This window comes from Schistocerca gregaria, chromosome 11 (genome assembly GCF_023897955.1).
Source record: "Schistocerca gregaria isolate iqSchGreg1 chromosome 11, iqSchGreg1.2, whole genome shotgun sequence".
Lineage (NCBI taxonomy): Eukaryota > Metazoa > Arthropoda > Insecta > Orthoptera > Acrididae > Schistocerca > Schistocerca gregaria.
Window position 1 is genome coordinate 108,812,604 of NC_064930.1, and position 21,790 is coordinate 108,834,393.

General features: G+C 40.5%; 1 protein-coding gene across 5 annotated transcripts in view; it reads left to right on the forward strand.

The window, feature by feature from the left end:
* The window catches only part of LOC126295376 (zinc finger protein 239-like), an 87,184-nt gene that overhangs the window by 54,720 nt on the left and 10,674 nt on the right, over window positions 1-21,790 (forward strand). For all 5 annotated transcript variants that reach the window (XM_049987858.1, XM_049987856.1, XM_049987859.1 and 2 more), the window contains one exon: window positions 15,584-15,621. In XM_049987858.1, coding sequence (XP_049843815.1) covers window positions 15,584-15,621 — 38 coding nt within the window. The remainder of the gene's footprint in view (window positions 1-15,583; window positions 15,622-21,790) is intronic.

Here is a 21,790-nt window from a genome sequence, read left to right on the forward strand (position 1 = left end):
CCATCATTTAATCATACAGTAAAGCTGCATGCCCTGGGAAAGATTACGGCCGTAGTTTCCCCTTACTTTCAGCCGTTCGCAGTACCAGCACAGCAAGGCCATTTTGGTAATTGTTAAAAGGCCAGATCAGTCAATTATCCAGACTGTTGCCCCTGCAACTACTGAAAAGGCTGCTGCCCTTCTTCAGGAACCACACGTTTGTCTGGTCTCTCAACAGATACCCTTCCGTTGTGGTTGCACCTACGGTACGGCTATCTGTATCGCTGAGGCACACAAGCCTCCGCACCAACGGCAAGGTCCATGGTTGATGGGGGGAGGAATGTAGTATAATTAAATCTAGTGATTCTGAGGGAATTAGATTAGGAAATGGCACACTTAAAGTAGTAAATGAATTTTGCTATTTACGAAGCAAAATAATTCAAGGGTCAAAGTAGGGGGGATATAAAATGTAGACTGCCAATTGCAAGAAAAGCATTTTTGACGGGAAATTTAACATGGAGTATAGCTTTAAGTGTCAGAAAGTCCTTGCTGAAAATATTTGTGTGAAGTGTAGCCATGCATGGAAGTGAAGCATGGATGATTAATAGTTTAGACAAGAGGAAAATAGAAGCCTTTGAAATGTGGTGCTACAGAAGAATGCTGAAGATTAGATGGGTAGGTCACATAACAAATGAGGTGGTATTGAATAGAATTGCGGAGAAGAGGAACTTGTGGCATAACTTGATCAGAAGAAGGGACTGGTTGGTAGGACACGTTCTGAGGCATCAAGGCATGGCCATTTTAGTAGTGGAGGGCAGCGTGGAGGGTAAAAATTGTAGATGGAGACCAAGAGATAAATACACTAAGCAGATTCAGAAGGGTGTAGGTTGCAGTAGTTACTCAGAGATGAAGAGGCTTGCACAGGATAGAGTAGCATGGAGGAGAGCTGAAGCAACCCGATCTTTGGACTGAAGACAACAATAACAAACAAAATAAACTTTTATTATATCAGTCTTTTGCCACGTTAAAGTTATACCACTCACTGATCCACTTGAAGCATTAAACAGTGCAGTTGCATCAGATCCCAGCCAACCACTTACTAGATTGCTAATTATCTTGTAGACAACTGAATGGTTATGGGATTGCGCTGCTAGCTTGTAATCTAGGTTGTTTTCTCACACAAATTGTAAATTTTTTCCTCGCCTATCTCACTGTTTGTTTTATATTGCCACTGCTGACTTGGAATTCTGACAGAGTAACTTTGGGCTCACAAATGTCAAACAAGAACTGAATGGTACAAGAAAATTTATTTCAGTTGGCACACACATAGGTGCATCTGCTTAAGGATAAGTGTTGCTGGGCTGTGTAAAATCCTTCAGTATCATCTTCTGTTATCCATTTAATGTTTAAATTCTTTGGGAAGTGGTAAAAACAGGTTTCTAATCACCAGGAGCATGTACTGGATATTGACATCTGTAATATGTCTTATGTTAATTCGTGGGGCTATAGTATGGTGGAATACAACAGAACAACAGGTGCCTGCTAAGGATTTTGGGAAGATGCAGAGACTGGCCTCCTTATCTGTAACAGGTGGAATTCACAGCACACCCACTGCTGGGACGGACACCGTGCCGGCCGGACATGTCCCTGTTACGCCGTCGCCACAGTTGAGGCGGCAGCACTGGCACACAGGCTAAAAACTGAAAACCTGTAGGATATCCAGAATCTCACATAAAATAGTGGTAGTGAGAAATAGGGTACGGTCGGGGAAAGTTGGGTGACTGTACAGTAACTTCCAGCTGCTTAAATAAATCTTTCTAAGTAACAGTCAAGAGTGTGTAGTGGTGCAATGAACAATGGTACTACACAGAAGACATTCTGGTTTATTGACAGATGGAAAGCACACTTGGGTGCCAGGGCTGGGATAGGGGATACAGCCTAGACTAGAAAGAGCAGTCTCTCTAGAGAAGCTGGGCACGGTAGTTCAGGTGGAAATATTTGCTGTCAGCTTGTGTGAAGGAAAATCTACATCTTTTCTACAAAAATTGTGGCATCTACATTCGTTTGGACAACCGAGCAACTCTGACGTCTCCACCACCGCCTGCAGCAAGATCAGAGGTTGTTGCAGAATGCCACGCAACCGGTGTGAGGCTATGGGAAAACAACATGGTAAACCTGATGTGGTGTCCCCGGTCACTCGGAAAACATGGCAGTGAACAAGCTGGTAGGCTTGTTGGGACAGGGAAGATGTTCAGTTTGTTAGATTGGAACACATCCTAACCTTCACTGAGGCAGCGGTAAAGTAGAAACCACATTAGGAGGCAACATGCGGAATATTGGACTACAATCCCAAACCAAAAACATGGAAGCCAATGATGCCGAAACTATGTTTGAAGAGAAGTCTTGCAATCGTGAGCTTGAACAGGAGGCAGGTGAATCTTGTGGTAGGACTAAAGACTAGTTGTGGGAAATGAGTGACAGAAATGGGAGCTCCAGATGGCCAAGTACTTAAAACAAGAAAGTAACATTTTTAGTGCATGTTGGGTGAAGCATGAGCCATTTATGTTGGCATAGTTTGTAGGCAGCAGATGGTGCAGCAGAAAAACTACAGAACAGTAGTCAGTGTGTCATTGGGTTTAGTCACTGTGCAGGAACTTTGTTTTAATATTTAATTTTTCTGTTCCACTACAAATAACCAAAATTATCCTCAGTGTACTGTATTTAGTAATTCTTTAATAAGGCATGAAAAGGAAAGATGAAGAAAAATTTGGCATTGAAAGATGTACACAGGAATTTCGTATTGATTAGCTGCCCCAACAGACGTTGGCCTGTCCAAATTTCAGTGAATTTATTTGCAGTCTTTTGTGGATTTGTGAAAAGCTATTGGAAATGTGTAAACAAAATTAAAATGTAGGAAAAAGCATTTTTGAGTAATCATTATATCAATGATTGTCACCATGGATACTCATTTTGAGGAGTAGCACATTCAGAAGTATTCCAGTTTCAAATTTGTCATGCAGTTGGGATGTGGTCAATCTGGAACCACACGATTTTGTTTCATTGAAGTCTCAATTGAATTAAGTCAGAATTTAATGTCAAACAAATGATTTATTTTCTTCCATTAAATATGAAGTCTCAATGAATATCACTCAGATTTGGGCTGCAATATCAATGTTAAAATAAATAACTAACACACAGAAATCTCTTGCTTCGATTGGCTTCCTCTGACGTATCATCCATTGCTGTGCTTTATGATACACAAATTTTTTTTTGTTTTGTTGTCTGCTGTGAAAACAAACAAATCTGATGATTTTCTGGCATCGCAGCAGACAACATACAATTGCCCGTGTGAGAAGTGTGGACTTTCCGGGTTAATGCCGCAAATACTCAATGACTGCCCTTGTGAATAGTTTGTCATTGCGAATGCAAGCTGCTCCGATAAGTTATTTCCATTCCAGGAGTACATTGAACAAAACAAAAAAAGCATCAACCAGGTAAGTCATAAGTCATCGTGTAGCCCATCAGTTAAGCTAGTGTGCATACAGAAATTTGTTCAAATTTTCAGACATTCCTTTGCCGTTGTCCCAAATTTATTACCCTGAAAACTTTTCCAGGATCACTATAAAAAATAAAAAAAAGAATTACACATATCCATCATTTGAATCGTGAGTTTTAGCCTTGAGTTCATAGAAATATCCAATGGGAACAAGCCGTTTCATGTTTTCCTGAATTTTCTGAGCAACTTCTCCAATTTTTCTTTCCCTAAAAACCTTATTGGGCTATTATGAACCCTTTTTCTGCTGTTCTCAATTGATGTGCTTACTGACAAACATTTAATTTTTATTTATGTGGATTATTTTGCAGTTGTTGGTTTAGACGTGTTGGGACAAAACAGGAAGCAGTAATTTTCTGAGCATCTTGCGCACTTTATGAATGTGACATATTTACAATTATGGTGTTGATTCAAAACATTTCTGTAGTAAAACATACTTGGGTTGCATTCATAAAAGATTCTTTCTTATCACACGTTGTCAATGAACCATGTGTAATGCTTAATTTTGCCAAATCTCGTGATGAGATAAGAACAGATTTGAAGTTTCTTGATCAAAATCCTTACCTGATGATAAAAATAGATATCATACAGCACTAGCAGAGTGTGTTTGGGAAAAATTACTTTCATACTGTACAACGACAAATCTTCATCTTCTTGAAAATTCTCATCATATCATTGTAATTTTTTTGTCCTTGCTGAGAGTCAGTTAACAGAATAAATTCGTTCTCCTGAATGTGGGGGCTTTGTTGGTGGTGGTGATCTCTTCAGTCCAAAGACTGGTTTAATGCAGCTCTCCATGCTACTCTATCCTGTGCAAGCTTCATCATCTCCCAGTACCTACTGCAACCTACATCCTGCTGAATCTGCTTAGTGTATTTGTCTCTTGGTCTCCCTTTTCAATTTTTACCCTGCACGCTGCCTCCAATACTAAATTGGTGATTCCCTGATGGCTCAGAACGTGTCCTAACAACCGATCCCTTCTTCTGGTCAAGTTGAGTCACAAATTGTTCTTCCCCCCCCCCCCCCCCCCCCAATTCTGTTCAGTACCTCCACATTAGTTATGTGATCTACCCATCTAATCTTCACCATTCTTCTATAGCATCACATTCCGAAAGCTTCTATTCTCTTCTTGTTTAAATTTATTATCCACGTTTCACTTCCATACATGGCTATACTCCATACAAATACTTTCAGAAATGACTTGCTGACACTTAAATCTATACTCGATGTTAACAAATTTCTCTTCTTCAGAAATGCTTTCCTTGCCATTGCCAGTCTACGTTTTATATCCACTCTACTTCGGCCATCATCAGTTATTTTGCTCACCAAATAGCAAAACTCCTTTACTACTTTAAGTGTCTCATTGTCTAATCTAACTCCCTCAGCATCACCTGATTTAATTAGACTAATTCCATTATCCTAGGTTTCTGAACTGTACATTCTGCTAGGTTTTATAAGTTAATAAATTGTGCATCATGCTGTACAAATACATTATCTACGGTCTTGAGCTATACTTGTTGGAAAGTTGATCACTTATTCTAAATTATAGGTCATTAATAACACTTCTAGTTCACTTTACCTATCAGAATGCCCAGAAAGTTTACATTGAAATCATTGCAGATTAATAACTTTATTTTGTCTGACACACAGCATAATATGGAGTCTACTTTTTTATGAATAGTTTCCAATCTTCTAATGGGGACTTGTACACTGTTGGTAATATCAACACTACATTATGTAGCTGTAGTTCAAATGCACAAACTTCAAAGTGCTGATCGCCACAAAATTTACTTACTCCTACAATTTTGTACTTATATCCACGTTTTGCGTCAATAGCAACTCCTCCTTCATCCTCGCTAGATCTGCAAGTGTAAGACTCTAAATTATACCCATTTATACTGTCATTTCCATTCGCACAGTTAAGTGTTGTTCAGACAAAGTATATAAACGTCATTCTGATTTTTGACATCATCTAAACACACTAACAGCTCATCTATTTTATTTTTTATTCTCCTGATATTTTGATGAAGTGAATTGATACTACCCTTTGCTTTGTCCCTATTTAGAGTACATAAAGCTTCTTTTATTTTATTTTATTTTCCTTGGCTGTTGTCTCTGTGGACTTTGGCTTTAACCTAAAAACCTGTCTGCCTGGTCCCATTAACCACAGGGATCATCCCTTGTGTGACTGTGACCCCCCTTACTGTATCTGCTAGTAGAGAAGCTAACTTATCTTCCCCCTTTCTATTTAGGTGCAGGCTGCGTGCAGTGTATTTCCACCTACCAATAGAATCAACAGGAACAACACTTCTGCGAGATTTTGCTGGTATCTGGAGAACCCTGTTCAGCTCAGTGTTTCAGGGCCGATCACGGCACTGAAAGACTTCCACAAACCCCACATTTGTGTGCCCAGTTTCTGCTCCTATTTCATCCAGGTCACTCGTAATACTATATCTTGGATTCTTAGCCAGTTGTCAAGTTTCTTAACTATTTGTGTTACATTAGATGGTGAAAAGAATGAAATTTATCTACATTTTCTGTATCTACATGACTAAAGTTCACTGCATTTCACATTTACTTGCTTGGCACAGGGTTCTTAGAACCCATTTGCTGTTATAGAGTGGAGCATTCAAAACATAAGGATTTTAAATCCTTCCATGAGAGCTCTGATTTCTCTTACTTTATTCGAATGGCAACTTATCCCTGTATAAATGTGGGTTAACAAAATATTTTCATTTTTGTGGGAGAAAGTTGGCGACTGGAATTTTGTGAGAAAATCTTGCCACAACAAGAAACTTCTTTGCTTTGATGATTGTCATACCAACTAACATGTCTGTGATACTCTCTCCTCTACTTTGTGGCAGTACAGAACAAGTTGCTCTTCTTTGAAATTTCTCAGTGCCCTCATCTACTGAACACACTACATGAACAGCAGTACTCCAGAAGAGGACAGACCAGGGTATTGTAGGCAGTCTCTATATTAAGTTGTTTGTAGCATCATAGTGCCCTGCCAGTGAAATGCCATCCCTACAATTTGTATATGATGCTTCCAGTTTAAAGTTGTTTGTAACAGTTATCCTGAGGAATTTACTTAAATCTACAACCATTATATTTTTTATTTACATGTAAATGATTCCTAATGGAATTTCTTTTAGTGCTCATATGGAGGACATCAGATTGCTTATATTTAGGGCAATTACTGCTTTTTGCACCATGCTGGTATCTTGTCCAATTCATTTTGCAATTCATGATGGTTATGTGTCAGTAACTTTCTTAGTCAGTTTTTGTAATCTTTGAACATTTTGTTCTAAAACACTATTGTAAATTTATGTCAGTGATAGTAATGCGTAATTAACTGGATTACTCATGTTTCCTTTCCTGCTTATTGATGTGACCTGTGTGTCTTTCCAGTCAGCGGGTACACACATTTTGTAGAGCAAGCAGTGGTATTTAACAGCTAAAAATGACATTGTTTCATCGCCACACTCTGAAAGGGACCTAATTGGATTACACTTTGGAAAAGATTTGTGTGTAAGTGACTTCGGTTGCTGTGCTTACTGAAGATATTTACTTTTAAAGGAGTTATTTTAGCAGCTGTTCTTGACTTGAATTCTGGAATATATACTACTTCGTCTTTGGTGGTGGAATTTCAGCAACACATCTTAAGTAATTCCGCTTTAGTGATGCTGTCATTGGTAACATTACCGTTACTACTTTGCAGTGAAGGTATCGGTTCCGTCTTGCCATTTGGTATACGTCGTACAGCAAAATCTCATTGGATTTTCTGCCAACTTTCGAAACAAAATTTCACAGTGCAAACTAGCTTGCACTGAAGTTTGGGCTAAGTTTTGAGCTTCTGTAAATAACTACTACTTGTGAAAGCCATCTCTTTGCTTGCCCACACTCGTATGTGTGTCGTTTGTCATTCCTAATGGTGCCAGGGGTGCCTTATACACTTGGTATTAAAATATGTTGTATACATACCAAATGTGGTTAAAATTACTGCAGGTGTTTTCATTACACGCTTGATCCCACAAATTGAAGTGCTAAGTGTATCCCAGGCCTCACAGTATTTTTTCCTACGTAGTAAGTCTCATGTTTATTTACATCTTTGTACATACTATGTAAACCACCATAGTGCCTAGCACAGGGGAATTAGCATGTTACTGCATGTTAGGGTTTAGTCTCTTGCCATGGCATCTTTTTACCGCATAATTTGCATCTGTCTTAAAGAACCTGCTATTTCTGTTTCTTAATGGTCTCCATGACGTTCCTCCATGGGTGTAACAAACCTGTGACCATTTGTGTTGCCAGTGTTCCTATGTGTTTTGCATCTGCTGCTGGTAGTAACCAACACGGGTCAGACACACTTCAACAGTATTCTGTCCGCAGCTCGTGGTTTAGTGTGCATAGCTGCCTCTGGATCTTGGGGTCCCGAATTCGATTCCCGGCCCAGTTAGGGATTTTCTCTGCTCGGGGACTGGGTGTTCATGTTGTTCTCATCATTTCATCTTCGTCATTCTAGACAGTGACTAGATTGGACTGTGGAAAAAATGTGGACTGTTTAAAAATTGAAACTTTGAATGGGTGCTCATGACCACACAGTTGAACACCCCAAAAACCAATCATCAGCAGCAGCATCCTACAATGGGGCCCTCAAGTGGTTTGTAACGTATTTACTTTGTGGACTGTCCGGTTAACTGCCAAGACACTGGGATAATGCAAGGTCGTACCTTGTGCCTTACCTATAACTGAGCCTACGTGATTGACCCATTTCCTATGAGTTAATCAGACTTGTATTGTGACTCAATGATGTAGTCATAAGATAATACTTTTTGTAGTGTGTAGGGCGTGATTTTACATTATTGAACATTTAAACTGTAATGGCAGTGTCTGCACCATTTCAAAATCGTATCATGAAATGATTAGATATTTTTGCAATTATATGCAAATAGTATCATTAAAGGTAACAGCATCCTACAAATAGTCTGAAGTTGCTACTATAGTGTCTGGGAAGTCATTATTTACAGCAGGAATTGCAAGGGTCCCAACACACTTCCCTGCACCAAGCACTATGTTATTTCTACTTACGTCAATGATTCTCCATTCGAGTCAACTCACTGCTTTTTTCCCCTATCGAGAAATCCTTGGTCCTGTAACCAAGTGTGTGATATAGCACATAATAGTACTTTAGTGTGCAAAGTGTAGTATAAATTTCTCCACGCTTTCCAGAGCTGAGCTTACATGTAACTCCTTTTTGTACTGCGCCCTCAGACCCACTTCTTGGGATGCTAAGCATTTCCTGGTGCCATTCATTCCTACCAGCACTCCTGTTATCAGGACTTAACATTCAACACAGCCATCTCAAAAACTGTGGATTCGATACTTAATACATTAAAGATCAATTTTTCAGGTACATCCCACTCCACTATTAATAGTTTTCTCTAAGTTTTACCTCGACAGTAATTGGTGCAAGAATAAGTTGGCTGGTTTATCTGGACTTCAGCAGAACTGCACAAGTTAAAATACTGGCTATCTCCATTGTGGGTGGTTTGCTGTGCATTTTGTTTCTGAGCCATGTTCGTTACAGAAATTTTAGTATTGCTCATTAGTGCCTTACCAGGTAGGATTGCTGGTGGAGATAAACATACAAAAAAGAGGAATAGGTTTTTAATGGGATACTAGTCAGAGACTGTAAATCAGAGATTTGATGTTATATTTCTGATCCTACCTTCTGAGTACTTTAGTAACATATTTCTTTCTCCCACACATTTCTCCAGGAACGATGCTGCTGATAAAAATTTGTGAAATTAGAGCTTGTATGAGGGCTTATTGACTGATGCATTTCCAGTAGACTGTTCTCAAATGGAACAGTCTAGGGTGAAGATGGTATTGGCAAATTAAGTATTCTCTGCCATATTACGTAAGCTATCTTCTGGAGGACAGAGGGTCTCTCGGCTAGGAATCACCGGGCGTATTTTCTCTGGGGTTTCCGTCGAAATTTGCAGTTTTGTTTCTGTAGTGTAGTGTAGCTGGAGTAAGCCCAAACAAAGTGTTCATTACATCTTTCACGTGTCACCGAGTGTTGACTGAAGGTATTGGTCTGTTTCCCTTTACAAACAAAATTATTTTAAGCCAGTATTTCATGTGTCCAGCCAATAGAGCAGTCTTAAGTGAATCTAGTGTGATATCTGTTTTATTGATATTTACACCACTGGCCATTGAAATTGCTACACCACGAAGATGACGTGCTACAGACATGAAATTTAACCGACAGGAAGATGATGCTGTGATATGCAAATGACTAGCTTTTCAGAGCATTCACACAAGGTTGGCGCCGGTGGCAACACCTACAACGTGCTCACATGAGGAAAGCTTACAACCGATTTCTCATACACAACCAGCAGTTGACCGGCGTTGCCTGGTGAAACATTGTTATGGCTCGTGTAAGGAGGAGCAATGCGTACCATCACGTTACCGACTTTGATAAAGGTCGGATTGTAGCCTATCACGATTGCGGGTTATTGTATCGTGACATGGCTGCTCACGTTGGTAGAGATCCAATGCCTGTCAGCAGAATATGGAATCGGTGGGTTCAGGAGGGTAATACAGAGCGACGTGCTTGATCCCAATGGCTCGTATTACTGGCAGTTGAGATGACAGGCATCTTATCCGCACGGCTGCAACGGATCGTGCAGCCACGTCTCGATCCCTGAGTCAGCAGATGGGGACGTTTGCAAGACGACAATCGGCAAGAACAGTTCGACGACGTTTGCAGCAGCATAGACTATCAGCTCGGAGACCGTGGCTGCAGTTACCCTTCATGCTGCATCACAGACAGGAGCGCCTGCGATGGTGTACTCAACGACGAACCTGGGTGCACGAATGGCAAAATGTCATTTTTTTTTTTTTATGAAACCAGGTTCTGTTGGACAGCATCATGATGGTCGCATCCGTGTTTGCCGACATTGGGGTGAATGCACTTTGGAAGCATGTATTCATCATCGCTATACTGGAGTATCACCAGCGTGATGGTATGAGGTGCCATCGGTTACACGTCTCGGTCACCTCTTGTTTGCATTGACGGCACTGTGAACAGTGGAACTTAAATTTCAGATGTGTTACGGCCTGTGGCTCTACCCTTCATTCGATCGATGCGAAACCCTACATTTCAGCAGGATAATGCACGACCGCAAGTTGCAGGTCTTGTACGGGCCTTTCTGGATACAGAAAATGTTACACTGCTGCCCTGGCCAGCACATTCTCCAGATCTCTCACCAATTGAAAACGTCTGATCAGTGGTGGCCAAGCACCTGGCTCTTCACTATACGCCAGTCACTACTCGATGAACTGTGGTATCGTGTTAAAGCCACATGGGCAGCTGTACCTGTACACGCCATCCGAGCTCTGTCTGACTCAATGCCCAGGCATATCAAGGCCATTATTATGGCCAGAGGTGGTTGTTCTGGGTACTGATTTCTCAGGATCTATGCACCCAAATTGATTGAAAATGTAATCACATGTAAGTTGTAGTATAATATATTTGTCCAATGAATACCTGTTTATCATCTGCATTTTTTCTAGGTATAGCAATTTTAATGGCCATTGGTGTATTAACGGAAACAAAAACGGGAAGTATAACCAGTAGTCCAGCAGTGACAGCTCCACCCTGGCCTATACTGACTGCTGCCGCCGTGCAGCAGCACTGCCCAGTCACTAGTGGAGCACTGGTTATTCCTCGTGTCTCACTGTCCCTGTCAATACGTGTTAATATAACAAAAATTGCGGTATATTAATTTGAGACTACCCTATTGAATGAACATGTAAAATTCTGCTTTACAAATTAATTTGTCTAAAACGGGAAAGAAACCGCTGCTTTCCATAGATGCTGGCCGTCGCATGTAAGATGTGATGACCAATATTTGCTTGCCTGATTCCAGCTACTTATTGCAAAAATACAGTTGCGTGTATTGTCTGATATACTAGAGAAAATGTGCTCGATGACTCTTACGAGGCAGACCCTGTAGATGCAGATATCACTAGATATGAGAAATGGCCTCGTTAATTCCTTGGTATTGCTACAGTTGTTGGGAATTAGAAGTAACCATTTGTTCTGAAATATATGAAGCTGTGTCCTGTCAGTACAGGTCAGCAGGAAATCATAAAGCTGCAGTTAACATACAGTAAGCAAAGGTGTGTATGTTCTTGTCAGAGAAAGCTACTTATCTTTAATATTAAGGTACAGAGTTGCTAGCCAATGCATATCTTCAAGAGACAAAAACTTAGTATCAACAATACACACATAAAAGTACAAGAAAAGGTTCTCTCTTTCAGAACTATTAGTTCCTTCTTCGGGGAGGAGATGGGGATAGATTGGAGGTGGTTTAAAAAGGAAAGACTGGGGACAAAGCCCACTAATATTTGTTCTGTTGATGAATTCTGACATTATCACAACACAAAATTGCAATTGTAAATGTAGCTTAAATGTGCAATCAGTGTATGATGAAAACAAATCGTGAGAGGTGGGTGAAAAGAGAATTAATTAGGATTTGGCACTTCACAACCTGTTAACAGTAGTATTTAACCAGCTGCTTATCACCAAAACTTAAAGATACATCTTAAATAATTTCAATCTTAGTTTTTATCTCTTCATTAACCCCTCTCATCCACAATGGAAAATGTTACTTAGAAGCATGATATTTTGTAGCTTCTGTCACATTTTCCAACATTTACTGGGACAACACATATTGGCAGTTTGCTGCCATAATGAAATGTGTAACCGTTAGTTAAACGTAAATTACCATCACTTTTCCCACTGGTCTGATTCAATCTAATCATGTCAGAGTAACACTTGCGCCCATCATGTTCAGGTGTGTGTTGGATATGCTCAAATATCTACTTTCTACAGTTTTTACCCTCTACATCTACCACTAGTACCACAGAAGTTATTCCCTGATGCCTTAACACATCCTATCGTCCTGCAGCTCATCCTTGTCTACACACTCCTTTCTCTGCCAGTTATGTGGAGAGCCTTTCTTATCTTAGGAGTCTCACTTTATTTTCAGCATTCTCCTGTAACACCACATCACAAGTTCTATATTCCTTTCTTCCTTATAGTCCACGGTTCACTAATGCTGTGCTCCAAATATACGTTCTTAGGAATTTCTTTCTGTAATTAAGACCTGTGTTAGATACTTATCGACTCCTTTTAGTGGGAAACCAGTGAACCACCCAATTCTTTGAAGAGTCGGACTCCTATGCAGCAAAGCAGCAGTTTCAAACCTGTGCATCAGTGTGTTAAAATACTTGGTATTACACATGTGAGTGAGAAAAAACTTTAGAAAAGGTTTGAAATTATGCTTAAAGTTTGTTGAAAGTTGCTAAGTACTCTTATTAGAAACACTGGATGAATAATACGGTCAGGATAGTTTACTCTCCCATTCTTCAGGCATCTTATTGTTTGATGTCCTGTCTCCTAATTTGTCTCTTACAACAATATAATTTTTCAGATTTGTTCAGTGATGTGTAGATACTGCATGCAAAGCGTTTTGCGAATACAGTTAGTAGTAAAGAAGTAATAAATTAAAACTTTGTTCCTGACATTGAAGTTTTGCCGTGAGTCATTTTAAGCAGTAGTTAGTTTCCAAGCATCTCAATGTCTGAGGTCATATCTCCTGAATTTCTTAATCATGAAGTATGATAGCCTTTTAAATATTTAAATTCAGTCAATAATCATGCAAAATATTGAAAATAAAATATTTGTTGCACCTGGAAGCCATTAGATCGGCAGAGTGATTGCAGCTATTACTGGTTTGCAGGTACTGGGGTAGTCACTTGGTAGTACGAGGTAACACAAAAAAAACTGGACTGAGAGTGTGATACCATTCGTAGTGCAGAGTTCTCCCAGCAGACAGAGTTAGTAGAGGCCTTTACAAATTGACTGTACAGACAGCATCAGTGTGTAGCTGAACATGTGAGCGTAGTGTTTCTCTGACTGTCGGTGTACTCTGCTTATGAATTTTACGGCAACTTTAAGAGACGATAGTGTGTATGAAATTTTGTTTCCTGCTTTAAAAAATCGGCAACGGAGACTCACAAAATGCTTAAAGTGGCTTTCCAGGATGATTCTAAGAGCCACATCAACGTTTTCGGCACTTTTGACTTGAAGAGACAAGTGCTGAAGAGCAAACTCATTCTGGATTTCCTGCAACACAGCGAAATGAGGGGAAGTGTTGGAAAAATCTGATAAGATTGGCAAGCAGTGTTTCACGAGCGACCAAATTTCGTCAGGTGTGTGTGGGTTGGAGCTTGTGCCAGTGAAATTTGAGTGAAAATCTGCACAAGAGACGACCTGCCACTAAATTTGTTGCATGTCTCCTCACACAGGAGCAAAAAACCACGTACTTGAATGTGTACCAGGACTTGATAAGAGACTGAAAGTGATCCAAACTTTTTGAACAAAGAACAAAATCTTTCCAGGTGATGGGAGTTCGTGTTACATGTATGACCCAGAAACATAGCAATCATGAAACCAGTGGAGGTCTCCCAACTCTCCTAGACCAAAGAAGTAACCTTGGCAAGTGAGGTTGAATTTGAAGATGATGATCGTTGTCTTCTTTGTTGTTCGTGAAATTGTGCATTGAGAATTTGTACTCTCTGGGTAGACTGTTAACCATTAGTTTTATTTGGAAGTTTTGAGACACCTGCGAGAGGCTGTGTGGAGGAAATGCTCGAAACACTGGCAGTTCGGTGACTGGTTCGTTCGGCGTGACACTGTTCCCACACACATGCCCTTACGAATGACCCACTATTTGGCATTTGATGATGTTGATGTTTGGTTTGTGGGGTGTTCAGCTGCGCGATCAACAGCACCTGTACAGTGTCCCAATTTTTACACAGTCCCTTTTTGTTTCACAGTACAGTCTAGTCACACTCTTTGGCATTTGATGGATGGTCTGTCACTCCACCTTTCATATTCCTCACACCTAGCCCCGTGCAACTTTTTCCTAGTCCTGCAAATGGAAAAAGTTAAAAAGGAAGTGTTATGATGTGGAGGTAGCAAAAACAACTTCACAAATGGCACTGGACGATGTCAAAGTTGAAAGAGTTCCAGACATGCTTCAAGCAGTGGGGAAAAAGAATTGACAAGTGCATTGGCATCTGATGGAGAGTGCTTTGAAGGTGCCTGAAGGAATTGTGTAAAGGTTCACAAATGAATGTTTTATAACAAAAATTCCATTTCCTTTGGGTCTCCCCCTTGTGTACATGTCCTGTTAATGTATTTCTTATGTTCTCCTTGCTTCATCCGACATGCATTATGCTCCTTCCAGAGAACAGTTGGTTTAATTCAAACCTCGATAAATGAAATTTATCATTAATCGAACTTGTCATTGCTTCCCTAGAAAAAACTCCAATAAATCAAACTAATCCTGTGTTTATCATAAGCAGCAAGGAAGTGAACCCCATGAGAAGTTTTTGTTTCCTGAAGAATCCTTATGGGAGTGGAGGACAAAAAAAATCTCTTCGAGCTGGTGTGCTTGAGAAGCTTCAGTCATTTGCTGTTAGTCTGGGCACTGAAGGCTTAGCCGCTAGTGTGGTATGGCTTACAAAAGACAAACTTTGTTTTGTGGAGAAAATGATAGTGTTGACACAGTTCGTTCAGCATGGAAAAATGAATGAAATTGATACTTTCTTATGTAATTTCAAAAATGTCTCTCTTTCTTTGAAATGTTAAAACAAATAAAAAATGTTAAGTTTAATGCTAACCACATTTCTAGTACTTTTCATGACTCACCTTTCTGTGGCTTACTCTTTGCGTACCCTGTGCTCACTGTGTTAGGTTTATTTAACAAATCCTGTAATTCTTTTGTATAAAACTGAACAGAGCAGTGCCATCATCAATTAGTAGCATTGGTGTCCTTGCACCCTGAATTTTAATTTCACTTCCAGAACATGGGAGAGAGGCTGCATTCGTGTCTTATGTGCATTTTTAGTGAGATATGCTTGTTGTCTGTCATCATAAGACTGAACTAATTTTGCAAATTGTTGCAGGTACCAGGTCCAACACTCAGGAGGTCATCAAGGAGGAGGTAAGTTCTGTGCCTAGACAATAATATTAATTTTTTTTTAGGGGGGTGGGTGTTGGGAGGCAGGTGCAAGCTGTCGAATTTAGACATAGCAGTTTTCCTCCTACATAAAACGTGCTACTGGTCAGCATCCATTGTGTTGTTTCCAGGGCTCTCGTGTGTCCAGCCGGACGCGATTGTTGAAGTCCTACGATATTTTGGCAAATAACATTTCCGGCATCATCAAGTGGTTCTGATGGAATGGTCTGTCTGCTCATTGTCAGCGTTATTTATGTCCATCAGTCAGGTTTAGATTCCCTGAGCCGATGGTCCGATTGCACCCGCTGATATTCAGTTTGTGAGTGCCAAGGCTTCGATTACGGCCGCCGCCCCAGGTCCGCACCATCTGCGGCATCGCGCTGGATGGTGAAAGATGCAGAATCCCGTGGAGTGTCCTCTGCAGCCGTCTTAGAAGGGTCTTGTGTCCACTTGTGGCGTGACTCCTTGATGGAGTTAAGTAATGGTTGCCACGCCTTGCTTAGTTGAAAACCTGTGTCTCGGTTTATGAGATTGACCGTTACGTGAATTTCAATGGCCTGCTTGAAGATTCTGTCCCAGTAGAAACTGGTAAGGGCCACAATCTTGGTCTCTTCGTATTTAGAGTTGTGTCCAGTTTGCAATCAGTGTTCTGCCAGTGCCGATTTGGTGGGCTGGCCTAGGCGTGTGTGGCATTGGTGTTCTTTGCAGTGGTCTCGACTGTTCGGATTGTTTGACTGATGTAGGATTTGCTGCAACCACATGGAATATTATATACGCCCGCTTTCTTGAGGCCAGATCAGTCTTTAACTGTCCCCAGTATGGCCTGTATCTTGGATGGTGGTAGGAAGACCGTGTCAATTTTGTGTTGTTTTAGCAGTCTCACAATTTTTGATGTCACGTTGCCTGAATACAGTAGAAAGGCAAGGCTTGTTTCCTCATCTTTAGCCAGTTCTTCATCTGGGTTTCTGCAGTGTTTCCGTCGTCTGAGGGCTGTCTGGATCTGTCGTTTGCTGTATCCGTTCCCGCGAAACACATTTTCTAGGTGTTTGAGTTCTTTGGGCAGACTTTGTTCGTCTGATGTCGAGTATGCCCTATGAACCAGTGTGTTGAGCATCTCGTTGAGTTGTGCAGGATTGTGGCAACTCGAGGCAGGTAATTATTGAAAACAGGTGTTAAGTGAGAAAAAGGCTTCTCTAGAACGCCGCAACAATTTAAATGATGGCTTTATGGTCTGACAATTGTTTATCGCTATAGTGTAATGTCTCGGTGTAAAATCTGTTAATTTATCTATGTTCATTTTAATTTTGTATAAAAATGTGGTCATAGCCGGCTTAGACATTTTCGGTCCTCTAAGAGATGTTACTTCAACAAATGAAAACTCAGGCCACATACTAGTTTACGGACAAAGCTCCAGCATACTAAACAGGTTAAAGTAGTTTACCAGATTGTAATCTCAACCACTGTGGATACGAAAGATGGAGATATGGAGAGCATTTTTGTTACCTACTCACTTCTATTGACTCTGAAGATTGGGTGCTGTAGGAGGAAACAAATGAAGACAAGCAGGTATTTCCGGAGTGCCGTATTGTGAGGCCATTATTCTGAAGTGAGACCTTCGTAGAGGTCAGATTGATGGCAGTGGTGGGAATGGATAGAATATAAGAGAAGAGTTTTGTGGGGACGATTTCTGGAGGTGTGGGTGACACGCGGGTGATGGAGGCTTCCATTAGAAGCTGTAAGAGTTTCACCGGTAGTGATGGGTTAACAGATGTGTGTTTTTAAACAGTTTCCTTACATCAGACCTACAGTTGTATTTGTGTAAAACTGTTTCAGTACCACATGGAAGCTTATTCGTGAATGTGCTTTTGAATATATTATCACAACCAGCCAACTTCTTTATTCCATTATCATAAGAAAGCTGCTACCTTATTAGGCAACTACTTGTTCAACAGTCATGGTGAGGCTGTCATTACACTGCTGACCACTTAAATGCTTCCTTAAGTGCTGGGTGGCAGAGCGGGGCTGTACAGGAAGTGATAAAGCTGGTCTCAACTGTTTCTGAGCTGTATGTGGCTGGTCATTATCGGGAACCAAAAAAGTCCCTCCCTAGAGCTTGCCAAACATCTTGTTCAATTACCCAGCACAGTTTAGTTGATGTTTCACGAAATGAGGTGTACTGATAATTTTAATTATCGCATCAGAAATATTGAGTTAAAGCCACGAGACACACTGAGGGTGTCGGTTGCTCTCTACAGAGTCATTTTTGTGCAACACATTTTCCCGGTACTGGATGACTTGATGAGGCCCCAGTTGTAGGAGTCTGCATTTTGCTATTTGGGAAACATTCCACCCCAAAAGCCACGTAATCACCATTTGGTAAATCGCTGTCATGCAATGGCTTTTTGCCTGAGGTGCTGTGTCAGGAGAATGTGTGAGATGGGACAAAATTTGATTGCCCAAACAAGCAACCTGTGAGGCTGTGTGCATTGCAGAATTAGATGGAACATTCTTGTCGAGATAAAACTCCCGCTCAGTCATTTTCCTGTAACGCATTGTCTTGATAGCCTCCCGTAACCTCGTGATGAGATTTTGATAGTATGCTCCTGTGACAGTTTGCCCCATATGGGAATAATGTTATCCCCACATAGCGACAGTCCCAAGACACACCCGGCATCACTTTGTCGTATGACAGTTTGGTCTCGATCTTCCCCGGTATGGTGAATTTGCACATTTCCACTGCTTCCTCTGCCCATTGGACTCTCGCTCACAGTGGTGTAGCCACAACTAGCCCACAATTATCGAGCAGCAGAGGATGTAATCTAGATTGGCTCGCTTTTCCGTTATTACATCGGTGGTGGGTTTTTTGAAAGAGTGCGAGCATTAATGGAACTCGGCTTATGCCAACATTCGTAACGTACAAAATGTCGTGCAACAAACTGTCCTCTGTCTGATTTTTCAGTTTCTCAACTATCCCCCTTGATTTATGGTGTGCTAGTCATAGAGTACTGTGCTTCCACTTCTGTTGGGGCTTCTGGTTCTTCACAGTAAAATGGTCTGCCACTTCATTCTTAGTCGTTCAGACTTACTTGAACTCCTTGGAAGCATCCACATCACCTAACCACTGCACAGTTAATGTAAACTTGTGCCAACTTGGCACAGGTTGTTGCAGCATTGTCCCCCTTCAGATGCAGATAATGAATCACTGCACGATATCCCCTGTGGCATTTTGCTTTGGCTTGTTCAGCGGCATGCTACAGTACTGTGGTGAGGGATGTCGGTGCATACGAGGACTGTGCATATCCACAAGCACCATCCCCAGCCTTCCCCAAATCTAGTACACATTATTTTGGGCTGACATTGCTTGCCTTAACTCTGCTTTCTTCAGTGATATGAAATGCCTCCATTCTGTGGAATGTTGTTTAGATTCTAATGTAACAGGAGCTGTTCACGTTTCATCTCCAGTGACAGTGTGGCTAAAAAATTCTTCTTTTGTGGTATTTTGAAGCATTGAATGCTCAGCACTTTATACGTCAAATTTGAGCACAGCTTCCAGTAGTTTGTGTTGTGTAATACTTTATCTGTCTCTTATAACATAGTCGGTAACTGTTCTAGATCTTCTGTCCTAGCCCTACCTAGTTATTTTATGGCCATCTTGTATCTTGAAGAAGGTATTTTATACCATTGGTTTATTTTTGGCACAGAAGTCTGACATTCTCGCCTCAAACATTGTCTTTCCCATCTGAAAGGGGCATTACATTTTCGTAGTCTGATGTGCAGACTCCAGCTCGAGCAGTTATGTCCCGTGTTATATGAATTTGTGGCATCTGTTCTTTCAAATGTGTCTGGAAGAACACAAACTACGCGGAATCCGCAGCTGTGAAACATTTCTATGTAAAGGGAAGGGGATCGTGCTGTCAGCTGCAGCAGCTCACAGTGATCCCCTTCAATTCATACTTTCAAAAATCTCCTCTTTCTTGCTACAATCACACCCTATACTGCGGCATATAAGTGGATTACTGTGAGATTATCACCTAATTTCACTCTGGCTGTGAGGAGTCTTCCATTTATGTATGCAGTGTCTGTTATGGTTTCAGTATATTTGTGCAGCACAAAACAAACTCCATTCTTAGCTTCCTTTTCCTTAACATGCCTGTATAGGTTGTAACCATTCCTCACGTACTGTGATTTCACCCCCTTCCGTTTTGTCCACTTACTCCTAATAAATTTTTCTTCCTCCCATCCATTAAGTTAATTAACTCTTCACACTTGCCACTGAATGTAATTGTATTCAGGAATCCTACATTTTTTGATTTCTTGATAAGGCCCCTTCCGGTCATGTGGTAAATATCACCAGGGAGAGAAAGATGGCAATAGAAGTGACCAAGAGATGGCACTGTCTTGGCTGATTGTCCTCTAGTCAGTGAAAATGTCCATACAATCATTGATCTTATGTACCATGATCTAAAAACAGATCTCCTATTCATTAACAAGGGTTAATTCCTTGTCAGTTTTATAAGTATTTTGCAACACAGTTTATTTGGCCACCCTGTAAAATCACTGGATACAGCCGAAACCCTCAAAATATTATCTCATCAGGTATTAAATAAATGTTGGAGGCAATGAAAGGACAGGTACCTTTGGTACCTTTAATAACGTTTAGACTACTGGTAGCTTAAGCCACATTTAAACAAAAAGCAGTTCCTAAACTAAATTTTAGTCCAGAATGAAATTGCAATCCAACATTCTAATTTTGCACAAGATTATTTCTTTTGGATCGGTTTCTCTTGCTGACCCTGCCTCCATCTGTATATACGATACAGGCACCTTCCTTTTTATTGAATGTAATTTCAGAAATACGTAATTCTGGGCCATCAGACGTCATCCAAAATTATAATCTAAAATGTTGTCCTAACACATTTTTGCCACTCAGTTGTATAAAATAAATTTATAGCATCTTTGTTTACAAAGCTTTACTGTATGGTTCAATGATGATGGCGTCCTCTTGGGTAAAATATTTTACCTCCGGAATAGTTCCCCCATTCGGATCCCCGGGCGGGGACTACTCAAGAGGACGTTGTTATCAGGAGAAAGAAAACTGGCGTTCTGGGGATTGGAGAGTAGAATGTCAGACCTCTTAATCAGGCAAGTAGGTTAAAAACTTTAAAAAGGGAAATGGATAGGTTAAAGTTATAGTGGGAATTAGTGAAGTTCGGTGGCAGGAGTAACAAGACTTTTGGTCACATGAATATAGGGTTATGAATACAAAATCAAAATCAAATAGGGGTAATGCAGCAGTAGACTTAAAAATTAATTTAAAAAATAGGTGTGTGGGTAAGCTGCTACAAACAGCATAGTGAAAGTATTATTGTGGCCAAGACACATGAAGCCCACGCGTATTACAGTAGTAAAAGTTAATATGTCAACTAGATCTGCAGATGATAAAGAAATTGATGAAATGTATGATGAGATAAAAGAAATTATTCAGGTAGTGAAGGGTGAACAAAATTTAATAGTCATGGGTGACTGGAATTCCAGAGTAGGGAAAGGTAGAGAAGGAAACATAGTGGGTGAATATGGATTGGGGGAGAGAAATGAAAGGGGAAGCCGTCTTGTAGGATTTTGCACACAGAGCATAACTTAATCATAGCTAACTCTTGGTTCAAGAATCATAAAAGAAGGTTATATACATGGAAGAATCCTGGAGATACTGAAAGGTATCAGATAGATGATGTAATGGTAAGACAGGGATTTAGGAACCAGGTTTTAAATTGTAAGACATTTCCAGGGGCAGATGTGGACTCTGATCACGATCTATTGGTTATGAACAGTAGATTAAAACTGAAGAAGCTGCAAAAAGGTGTGAATTTAAGGAGATGGGACCTGGATAAACTGAAAGAGCCAGAGGTTGTACAGAGTTTCAGGGAGAGCATAAGGGGACAATTGACAGGACTGTGGGAAAGAAATGCTTTAGAAGAGGAATGGGTAGCTTTGAGGGATGAAGTAGTGAAGGCAGCAGAGGATCGAGTAGGTAAAAAGACGAGGGCTAGTAGAAATCCTTGGGTAACAGAAGAAATATTGAATTTAATTGATGAAAGGAGAAAATATAAAAATGCAGTAAATGAAGCAGGCAAAAAGGAATACAAACGTCTCAAAA